Source organism: Arvicanthis niloticus, chromosome 8, assembly GCF_011762505.2.
Source record: "Arvicanthis niloticus isolate mArvNil1 chromosome 8, mArvNil1.pat.X, whole genome shotgun sequence".
Classification (NCBI taxonomy): Eukaryota; Metazoa; Chordata; class Mammalia; order Rodentia; family Muridae; genus Arvicanthis; species Arvicanthis niloticus.
Genome location: NC_047665.1, coordinates 38,221,397 through 38,233,569, shown reverse-complemented (window position 1 = coordinate 38,233,569; position 12,173 = coordinate 38,221,397). Strand labels below are relative to the sequence as shown.

General features: G+C 39.4%; 1 protein-coding gene across 1 annotated transcript; it reads right to left on the bottom strand.

Annotated features, from left to right (window-relative positions):
* Positions 1-11,491: 11,491 nt before the first annotated feature.
* LOC117714304 (histone H2A type 1-B) lies at positions 11,492-12,148 on the bottom strand. Its single transcript, XM_034511019.2, has one exon. It carries the CDS (start codon positions 12,023-12,025, stop codon positions 11,633-11,635), a length of 393 nt encoding a protein of 130 aa, XP_034366910.1. The 5' UTR covers positions 12,026-12,148; the 3' UTR covers positions 11,492-11,632.
* Positions 12,149-12,173: the final 25 nt, after the last annotated feature.

The window sequence follows — 12,173 nt, the reverse complement described above, 5'->3', positions numbered from 1 at the left end:
ACCTAAATCTGTGTTCTCAGGCCATGGTCACTAAAATTGAAAATTAAATTAATTCTTTGTTGTTGTTTGTTTGCGTGTGTGTGTGTGTGTGTGTGCGTGTGTGTGTGTGTGTGTACAATTATGGCAAACAGGAAGAAACTCTGAATGATTCACTTATTCACCAGAGTAAGCACCTGAATGAAAACATGGTACTCACTGAGTCCAGGACTGTGGGTATATTTCCTCAGGTGTGTTGTTGAATTCTTTCCAGGGTTCTCAGACCTTTCTTGGTTTGGTCTACAGTCCAATTTGTTCATTACAAGCTGGTTAACTAGGAACCCTAAATTGACAGATACATTTTTTGGTTGTCTTTCAAAGCATTTGGTTTATGGTACTGAGTTTGTTTGCCTTGATCCAGACCTTTGATTTTGTTGTTTGTTTGCTTGTTTTCAAATCCCTAAAGAGGGTTTTATTTGCTTTTGGAACTCTGAAGCAATGTTGGTTTCTGTTTTCACGTGTCACTGGTTTTGCCTTTGGGTTATCTCATTTTATTATCACTTGGCCTTTTTATCCTGATTTTCCCTCGAAAATACCTAATCCTGTGGTTTTCTGTTGCTTCTCCTGTGACCTTGGGAAGCCTTTCGCTTAGGATATTTACAGGTACTTTTTCAGAAGGGGAAAGAGGTATGGTGCTAATAGGATGTGTGTGTGTGTGTGTGTGTGTGTGTGTGTGTGTGTGTGTGTGTGTGTGTGTGTGTTGGGGGTGTGGGGGAGTAAGCTTTCAAAATCCAGAGAGTGTTTGGAGATAAACCAGCATCTGGTTCTCTAGCTGGCCTGTGTAACTACTGCCTTTCAGCTTGCAAATATTTGTAAAAATAAGAAGTTCTAACCAAGGTTTTATGGTTCCTCCAGTGGGGAAGGGGGTGTAATACTCAGGGTTCTCTAGAGAGACAACTGAGGGACTGAATCTGTATATATAAAACCAGGTTGTATTAAAGTAGCTTACAAGTTATGGCTGACTGTCCAGCACTTGCTCTCCCCCTGTGAACAGCCTGAGAATCCTGTAGTTGTTCAGTTCACAAGGCTGAATGTCTCAGTTGATCTTTAATATACGCCAGAACCTGGAAGAAGTGGACCCTAATGAGCTTGACATTGCAAATGAACTTGACAGTGCAAGTGAGGGCAAGTACCCCTTTCTTTTATGTCCTTTTAATAGGGTACCACTAGGAGGTGTGGTCCAGATTTAAGGTATAGATCTTCCCACCTCAAAAGATCAGGATTTAGGATGAGTCTTCCCATTTCAAATAATAAAAAAACAAGAAAACCTCTTATGGGTGTGCCCAGCTGTGCAGGTTTCAGTTACTTCCAGATGTAGTCAAATTGACAACCAAGAACAGCCATCACAGAGGAACATTTGGTGTTTCAAAATTGGCTTTTGTGTGTGTGTTTAATTAAGTTGTAGGCAGCAGCAACAACAACAACAAAAAAAAAATCACAACTAAGCAGCTTACTTTAATTAAAATGTAAAATTTTAAAAATTTATAAAATTAGTATTTCATAATAATAAGAGCTCCATGAAAAGTCTGCTTGTGAATTAGAATGAGCTGCTAATAAAAAATTTATTTAAGACTCTGGTCAGGGAAGCATATCAGTGTCTTGGTTCAGCCATCATCAGAGAAACTTCTTCAGCAGTTAAAGACAAACACAGAGACCCACAACCAGACATTACAGAGAGGGAAACCTTGGAATACTCAGCCCTTAATGGAATACCTCCATCAGATTTCTCCCCTCAGGGCTCAAGGAACCCGGGAAGATGCGGTAGAAAGAGTGTAAGAGCCCCAGTGGATGGATGACACCAAGAAAACAAGGTCCTTTAAATCACTATGAGCAAAGTTCACATGAACTCACAGAGACTGAGGCAGCAAGCACAGGGCCTGCATGGGTCTCACCAGTTCCTCTGCACTTACATTATGGCTTTGAGTTTAGTGTTTCTTCCACCAGGATTGCTCTCCCTGCCAAATCCAGGGACAGATCAAGATGTATTTACCCCAAAGATGTGGAGCTCCCAGGCTTCCTGACTTTTTTCAAACTGACCAACCCTATACCAATGAAAGACAATCCTCACAAAGACCCTGAAACCCTGCAGCCCTCAAGAAGAGACCTGGCTTTTGTTCTTCAGTCTTTGCAGAGGCCCTGCCATGTGTGTTTTCTCATCTCTTAACAATGCCTCTCTCTTTCTCTCTCATTTATTTACTTATTTACTTATTATTTATTTAGGGACAGGGCCCTTCTATGTAGCCCTCTTAGTTGTTCTTTCTTTTTTTTTCTCCTGTTTTATAACATTTAATGAGCACACATGAGGGCAAAATAAAAATTTTGAGTATGCGCTTTGAAATTAATAGGAATAATAAAGATGCCAGCAAAGGTTAATATACTCTTAGAACCATTCTAGTGGGTAATGATGTAAATATTTAAAAGTACGTATTTATCCTCTGATATATATATTTCAGTTTTATTTTTTAAGAATTATTTTATTTATTTACATTTCAAATATTATCCCTCTTCCTGGTCTCCCTTTCATGAGCCCTCCCATCCCGACCTCCCTCCCCACTGTTTCTAAGAGTGGGTTCCCCCATCCATCTACCCACTCCAGCCTCACTGCTCTAGCATCCTCCTTCTCTGGGGCATCAAGCCTCCACAGGACCAAGGGCCTCCCCTCCCACTGATGCTAGTAAGGCAGTCCTTTGCTGCGTGTGTAGCAGGAGCCACAGACTGGCCCATGTATACTCTTTGGTTGGTGGTTTAGTCCTTGGGAACTCTGAGGGGCCTGATTAGTTGATACTGTTGTTCTTCTTATGGGGTTGCGATCCCCTTTAGCTCCTTTAGTCCTTCCCCTAACTCTTCCATTGTGGTTCCCATGCTCAGTCTAATGGTTGGCTGTGAGTATCTTCATCTGTCTCAGTCAAGTACTGGTAGAATGTCTCAGAGGACAGCCATACCAGTTTCCTGTCTGCAAGCACATCTTGGCATTGACAATAGTATCGGGGTTTGGTGTCTGTGAATGGGTTGAATCCCAAGGTGGGGCGGTCTCTAGATGGCCTTTCCTTTGGTCTCTGCTCCATTCTTTGTCCCTGCATTTTCTTTGTACAGAAACAATTCTGGGCTAAAAATTTTGAGATGGGTGGGTGGCCGCATCCCTCAACTGGGGGCCATGTCTATTTACTGGGGGTGGTCTCTTCAGGTTCTATCTCCCCTCAGTTGGGCATTTCGGCTAAAGTCATCACCACTGGTACCTGGGAGCATCTTGCATCCCTGGTGTCTGGGGCTTTCTAGTTGTCCCCCATCCCCACCCCCTCCTGTTCCCCAGCTCCTTCACCCCACTATTGCTATATACTGCTACTCATTCTTCTGGCCCTTTGTACTTCTCTCCTATCTCCTCCTTCCATACCTGATCCTGTTCCACCTTTCCCTCCCCTTGTCCTTCTCTCACTCAGGTCCCTCAATTCCTCTTCCTCCTGTGATTATTTTGCTTCCCCTTCTAAGTGGGATTAAAACATCCACACTTTGGCCTTCCTTCATGTAAAGTTTCATATGGTCTGTGAGTTGTATTGTGGGTATTCTGAGCTTTTGGACTAATATCCACTTATCAATGAGTACTTGCAAGTATCTTCAACAAATGGTACTGGTCTAACTGGTGGTCTATATGTAGAAGAATGCAAATTGATCAATTTTTATCTCCTTGTATAAAGCTTAAGTCTAGTGGATCAAGGACCTCCACATAAAACCAGATAAGATGAATATAATAGAAAAGAAAGTGGGAAACAGCCTCGAACACATTGGCACAGGGGAAAATTTCCTAAACAGAATACCAACCGCTTAGGCTCTAAGATCAACAATTGACAAATGGACCCTCATGAAACTGAAAAGCTTCTGCAAGGCAAAGTATACTGTCATAGGGCAACATGTCAACCTATAGATTTATCTTTATCAACCCTCCATCTGATAAGAAGGCTAATATCCAAAATATACAAAGAACTCAAGAAATTGGACTCCAGAAAACCAAATAACCCAATTTAAAAATGGGGTACAGAGCTAAACAAAGAATTCTCAACTTAGAAATCTTGAATGGCCGAGAAGCACGTAAAGAAATGTTCATCCTTAGTCATCAGGAAAATGCAAATCAAAATGACCCCGAGATTCCCTCTTACACCAATCAGAATTGCTAAGATCAAAAACTCAAATGACAACAGATGCTGATGAGGATGTGGAGAAAGAGGAACACTCCTCCATTGTTGTGGGATTGTAAGCTGGTACAACCACTCTGGAAATCAATCTGGCGGTTCCGCAGATAATTGGAAATTGTTCTACCTGAAGACCCAGTTATACCACTCTTGGGCATATATCCAAAAGATACCACACCATACCATAAGAACACATGCTCTACTATGTTCATAGCTGTTTTATTTGTAATAGCCAGAAGCTGGAAACACCCAGATATCCCTCAATGGAAGAATAGAAAATGTGTTTCATTTACAAAATCGAATACTACTCAGTTATTTTTAATAATAAGGACAAGGACTTCATGAATTTTGCAGGCAAATGGATAGAACTAGAAAATATCTTGAGTGAGGTAATCTAGAACAATGTCTTCTTTATAATAACAACTTAAAATTTTAACAAATAATTAATTTAAATTTAGTTAAGAACACACATACAAAAACATTAATGTACTTGACCTGTATTTGTATATAACTGGTAGTTTCCAAAGGTAACTACTCTGTTGGAGTAGGTGTGTCACCGTGAGTGTGGGCTATAAGACCCTCATCCTAACTGCCTGGAAGTAAGTCTTCCATTAGCAGCCTTTGGATGAAGATGTCGAACTCTCAGTTCCTCCTGCACCATCATTGCTTAGATGCTGCCATGTTTCTGCCTTGTTGATACTGAACTGAACTCTTGAACCTGTTAGCCAGCCCCTGTTAAATGTTGTCCTTATAAAAGTTGCCTTGGTCATGATGTCAGTTCACAGCAGTAAAACCCTAACTAAGATAATGATCTTAAGTATTGATTTCTCTTAGTAATGTTCACCCTTAAAACAACAAAAACGTTGTTTCATCTTTTCACTATGAAGACATTTAAAATATGTGATTAGATTTTAATGTTATATTTTTCCCCATTAGACTTCTTGCTTTTTGACTAGTCAGTTATTACTTTAACCAAAGACTATGTTTCTTTTGGAAATTTATGTCTATTTGAAACATTCTCACTAAACTAGTGATTGTGGAACTCAATTTAGTAGTCAAATATTTAAAATGTTTATAAAATTTGTTCCTTTAGATAAACAGCAGATAGTATTGTGAAGTACTTTTAAATATTATAACTGAAATTCTAATTGTTACAGAGACTTCCTCAATGGATTAACACAACCACACTATTTACTGAACGGTAAAAAATAAGACGTAATATCAAAAATTTCTTTCTGATAATGTGTCAGGACTATATCCAGGTACTTCTCACGAGCTCAAGAACTATTAAGTTCAAGGAGATGAATTTTCTCATAGTCTGAAAATACATTCATATAGATGAGGAAATGCTAAATAATAGTTACTCACCTTCAACGCCATTGACAGCTGAGTCCTCCATGTAACTAACATTTCTCTCGTTTTTTTCTTAAATATCTTATAATTAAATTTAAAAAGTTTATAGTAAATATAAACATATTAATGTAATATATATTTATATATTATACAAAATATATAATAAACATATATAACAATATATAAAACTATATAGATAAAATAATACTAATCTTGGTTTTAATGAAGTTCTAAATGAAGATATTTCTTTTTATTATTCATTTTCTTAATGTGATTGTTTGCTTATCCCAAATGCATTCCTTATTCAAAACTAGTTTTCATGTTTAAATGATTCAAATATTTTCCATCTCTATCTCTAATCTATCTATCTATCTATCTATCTATCTATCTATCTATCTATCTATCTATCTTTCTTTCTATCTATCTATCTCTCTCTTTTCCAACCATTTTTGGTCATGATGTTTGGTGACAGCAATAGAAACCCTAACTAAGACAGTATGTATATTTAAATTCACTATTCAGTATAATTGGATAAAACAAAAAAATCCATGTCTTAGTTAAATGTTTATTCTATCTAGAGTTAACTCTTCTTGTTTGAATTAGGCAAAAGTCATCAACCTCTAATGACAACATTCATAATTTTTTATCCTTTAAGCACTGATGGTTCTTGATTAAACTAATAATCTAAGATGCCTCATAAGATAATTAGTCAGGATTAAAAATAATGAAATCATATTTGTATTTTACTGAGTTAAGAAAGAATGTCATTACAGTGACTCCTTTCAAAGTTCCATTTCTACCCATTTAGATGTAAGAGCTCACAGAGCACAATAACTAAATACACAGGAAAACATAGAGCTAATGTAGTTGAAAAGATATGCACAGTTGCTTTATGTTTTTTCCTTCATTCCATTAAGTCAAACCATGTTCTTTATCATTTTAACTTCAGGTAATGTAATCTTATTACATGTCATATGTAGTGTTATATCAGATACAGATGGCCTATGGGGGGTGTGCAGAGAAAGTCAGATCCAGATCATGGTGGCTGATAGCTTTGTCATGAACCAAGAGTTCTTTTCTTAATGCCTTTCACAAGCTCTTCTCTCCTGAAGACTACTGTCCTGACCAGTACTCAGCCTTATCTCCATCAGATCCTAGGAATGAGCTCCTTACTTTGAGGGCCTTTATCATGTTTAGTAAATAGTATGTGGGCTCTAGTATGCAGAAAATATGATACTTGGCCAAAAGGGAAAACTGTAAATGAGAATTCCTGAAAAGATGTGTCTGCAAGGACTGATGGACTAGTTAGAACTGCAGTGATGTGGAGGTTTCAATGTTTTGACTGCAGAGGCTGATCACAAAGTCTTAGGCTAGCTTTAGCCTTCTACACAGCCACCCCTTGCCTGCTTCTGAGTCTGCATTAACATCTTCTGATAAACAGATAAAAAGTTTTAAATCTACTAACTTAGCAGACTACTAGTTTCCATCTATGAAATGCTAAGAATGTCATTCCACAGCATCTCAGACCTATAGAAGAGCTTCCCCCATCTTGTTGTATCCACCCCTGTTACGTGCTCACTGATCTATTTTAAGCTTGCCTTACATTATGACTTTCTTTGTCCTGTAAAGCTGCAAAATATCAAGAAAATGCTTACATGTGGAAATGTGGGACTTGGGGTAACCTAAATTTCTTTCGTCAGGTCATGCTCACTCAAATTCAGCTCCAGAACAAACCATTTCTTATTTCCTTTAAAGTAAGAGCTGTTGTGTCATGTCATCCCTGTGTCTACTCTACCAAGAAATATAAAACCAACCCCTGCCACCGCCGCTGCCGCCGCCACCACCACCAACACCACCACCACCACCACCACCACCGCTGCCAACAACAACCACACCAACTACTCCCTATCCAATCAGTTATTTATTTGTTTTTAAGGTAGCCAGAAAAGAGAGGACAGTTGTCGGTGTGATAAGGGTTAAGCCTTGAGAAGCCTGATAATATACACTAAAGTATAGAGTCTTGAATTCAGTACTCCAGCTTCTTGCAGAAAGATCCTCAACTATCAGCAATGTCCATAAGTTCTAAATTCTACAAATTATAGATTCCTGCATCATTGCCCAACAACTATTAAAGTACTCACATGTAACAGGGAATAAGGAAAGTTGGATTTTACTGTTTGACAATTTAGCTTCTTTTGAAGTCTTCATGCTATAGTTTGATTTTTCTGAATGGCATAATAGTTCTACTGACTTGTTTTTTTTTTTTTTTTCTTTAAAAACAGGATTTTTTTTTTTTAAAAAACAATAGTTTCCAAGTGTAAATATAGGTGACAAATGTCTTTAGTAGGTTTTCTAATGATGCTAATCTTTCTTATTCATGTATTAACTTTATCTATTATACAATATTTATTTTAACAATAGTATTCCAAATGGATGCAATGAAAAAAACACACACAAAAATGAGTTGCAGTGACAGGAAACAAGGGAAAGAATATTACTATCCACAGATTATTTGGCAATGTAAAGGGATAGGGCAATTGGTGATGCTGTTTTAATGTTTGCTTTTATGTTTGCTTTGCTTTTGTTCTGGATATGCTAAAACCTCAAATAAGGACTTCATCTCAGCAGTGCAACTTAGTAAGACCCTAAGGTAAATGTCTCTCTCTGGGGCTCAAGTACCTTCTCCATCTGGAGAGCTAGTGTGGGAATTATTACAGAGTTTGTGCCCCTGGGAAACTATCATAGACTCAATCCTATTATAATTAAAAATTTATTGACTAGCTGCTAGCAGGACAAACAAACTTGGAGCTACATTTGGGATTGCCATAAAAGAGGGGTATGGGGAGGGACTTTTAAAGGGGGAAAAACCTCACCAAGTCCTTCAATATCTATTGCAAGCAAGTAAAAACTGTTCTATTCTGCTAAGTTAAGTGATTAAGGCATCTCAAAATAATCTTTGAGTCTCTGCATAGGTAAGTTACAGAAACAAGCAAGCAAGCAAGCAAAGCAAGCAAGCAAGCAAGCAAGCAAAGAAACAGATCTAGTCATATCATAACAACTAGATTGTCATGGCTATACATTTTTGGGTAGGGGTAACTTGGAAGTTATCTTTTAGACACTGGAGTCAGCAACAAATGGCTGTGAGTACCATAATGGATGCCTAGCATAAAATGGAGCTTCTTTAGCTGTATCAGGGATAACTTTTATTAATGTGTCCCAATACGAAGACTTTCCCAGGACCCTTGAGACAAAATTGGTGAAGATCTGCTCAAGGCCTGAAAGCCAGCTGAAGCTGTAAGGTATTTAGTGCTCTAGAGGATTTTGTCTAGTGGTAAGCAGGACTCTGAGGTATAAATAGTGACCATGCATAACAGAAGTCAAAGAACCATGTTAGAGAGGAGTTGAGACAGAGCTGTGTGGGATGCTGTGCTCAGTAGCCTGTTCCTAGATGCCCCTCCACTGTCAGACATGGACGACTGTATTTCTCTGAAGCACCCTAGACAAACTCCACAACAGTCAGGTCATTAGAAAGCATGACCTACTGTCAAAGATGGTGGTATTGGCAGCTTTTGTTTGGTGTGTATTTGATATCTTCCCTAGTAGTACACTGATTCTCTAGAACAAAATGATTTCTGGCTTGCCCAGTCTCTGATGCATTCAATTCAGCACACTCAGTGCCTCACACACCCCCCCCCCCAAAGTATCCATTTCTATTCCTAAACTAACCATTTACAATTTAACAAGTTGAGGCCTTGATCTTGATGAAGATGAAAACAAAAAGGTTATCAATGTTCATGATGGATCCATTCACGAACAAATGTTTAAATACAAAGTTTTGTTTTAAGAACCTGGAACTACTAGAACATCTCAAGTCTTCTCTATCTCATCTCCTACCTCACCACAGGGACACAGGTCCTGTAGATCCTGAAAACTATCTTCTCACCATATCAAGTGTCTTTGTTTCATTTTTTGTACCCTGAATAAAAGCCATGCTGGCTTCCACTGAGGATTCAGCATGTTCACACACTATCAACACCCGTCCCCTTTATAAAAACTTTTTTTCCCCTTTAAGTTCTTTTTAGAATTTAGAATGCAATTAAGTAACTCTTTGTTATATAATCCTCTATATAATAAAGGCTACTCATTATGTAATAATTTTGTACTATTTCAATTTTTCTTCCAATAATCTCTTAGGCAAGGATGGTTATAAAATATAAGCATTCGAAGTGCTGGTTTTCTAATCTTGGAAACTTAGTTAACTTCTTTTGACTCTATCCTGTTTTTCATCGAAGTATCTACCATAGCAATAGTACTTGTTTTTGACCGTTGGCTTCCAAGGATCAGTGAGGAGCACACATATAGCCGGCATGAGTGGTGCTTACCAAGCAGCCATCTGTCCTGATCAGCCTGTGTTCTTCTAATTTCAGGGTACACACTACAGAGTAAGGGTCTTTTCACAGCAAAGTGAACACAAACACAGAAAGATATTGAGGTAGGGGAGCTTAAACACATACTTGAAGGTCCCACGCTTGGGAAATTTGGGTTCAAAGGAAAATTGGCAAGGAAATGAAAATGATTTCAAAGTTCATACGAAGTGAGTGAGATCCAAGGATCCAGGTTCTCAGACTTGAAGGCATCCTGAGCTGGACTCCTGACCTCATAGTAGTAGCTATGCACAGTAATATCAGACTTTGCAAGCCAAGCTTGCTTGTGGTCATAACTATAGTTCCAGCACTTAGGAGGCTGAAGCAAGAGAATTAGCTACCTAGCACATTTGAGGGCAGCCTGGGGTACAAGAGACCCTGCATAAACAAACAATGCCATTCTTCCTCAGCATGACATGCTGACACATGCCTGTATTCCTAATATTTGACAAATGGTAGCAAAAAACTCCGGAGTTTAAGGTTAGCTTTAGTTATGTAGTAAGTACTCAGTCAGCTTGGATCTCATGAGATCTGTTTCTCCAAAACCCAAGCATCTCAGAAAATTCTATTTTCATTTTCATTTTTTTTTTTTTAAAGTCCACAGCACCGAGTATTCCTAGGTGGTCTTCTATCCAAGAACTAACTAGGCCTGACACTGCTTATCTTCTAAAATTAGTCATATTTAGGTGGTATGATCATAGATTTTTTTTTTTCCTCATAGGAGGAGTCAATGTGATTTTTCCCCCCTCAGCTTTTTACCTTCAGTTTCTGGGCATCCAATTATTTTTCTTTTAGAATTGCTGCTGGGGAAGGAGGAAGAGGCTGCCTGGGTTCCCCGACATCAGTCTGTAAGAGTGCAAGGACTAATTTCTGGTTAAAACACACACACACACACACACACACACACACACACACACACACACACACAACGCTGTCTCTAAATGCAAGCAAGCGAGCCAGCCAGCAAGCCTAGAACATTTGTACTACATATGTGGATTCGAATTCTGGGAACAAAATGGTATCAATCTGAATGCTTTAAATTTAGTGCCATGAGATTTTTATATAGCTCCTGAGCTTGGCAGATCTTTCAGGTGACACCCTTGACCACTGGGATTCTCTGACCCTCATTTCCTACTGAAAGACCAAGCAATGTCCTGACGAGAAGAAAAAAAAAAAAAAAAAAAGCGTGTGAGACCAAGCACACAGAAAAATGGAAGTTGGGAGATTTCCTAAGGTTTCCATTGTTTTGAAACCTGGAAAATATTGAATTTCAGCTAATACTCATTACTGTTCATTGAATGCCTTGGGCGGTAGGCTTTATAGTGTTATTAAAAACATAAAACTTTCAGCTAACTTGACAGACATTAGTATTTTGTATAGACTAAGCAGAACTGGAAGTTGAGACGCTTATCAAATTCAAAGGGGTCCTACCAACCTTAATAAAGTTTACACTACAAAAATACTTCCAAGCTGTCATTAAGACTGTCCTTAGAATCAAGACCAATTGTTACCATCTAAAGCCCACCAGGTTCCGGTAAAGATTTCAGTTCAATTCTGTTCAACTCTTCCTTTGAAACAGTGGGGGCTCTGAAAAGAGCCTTTGGGTTTTAAGTTTCCGCGAATCACGTAGTCTAATTATTTCCCCTTGGCCTTGTGGTGGCTCTCGGTCTTCTTGGGCAGCAGCACGGCCTGGATGTTGGGCAGGACGCCGCCCTGCGCGATGGTCACGCGGCCCAGCAGCTTGTTGAGCTCCTCGTCGTTGCGGATGGCCAGCTGCAGGTGGCGCGGGATGATGCGCGTCTTCTTGTTGTCGCGGGCCGCGTTGCCCGCCAGCTCCAGGATCTCGGCCGTCAGGTACTCCAGCACGGCCGCCAGGTACACCGGGGCGCCGGCGCCCACCCGCTCCGAGTAGTTGCCCTTGCGGAGCAGCCGGTGCACGCGGCCCACGGGGAACTGCAGGCCGGCCCGGGAGGAGCGGGTCTTGGCCTTGGCGCGAGCCTTGCCACCCTGCTTGCCACGACCAGACATGGTATTACCGAAAAAGAACAATGCAGCAAAAGTAAAGTACTAAGAGCGGGCTAACGTGGCTGCTTTTATAGTAGGTTCCTGGGTAGTAAACACTACTACTTGATTGGTTACAAGTGAGCCCAGTGATATAACCAATAGAAAATTTGTA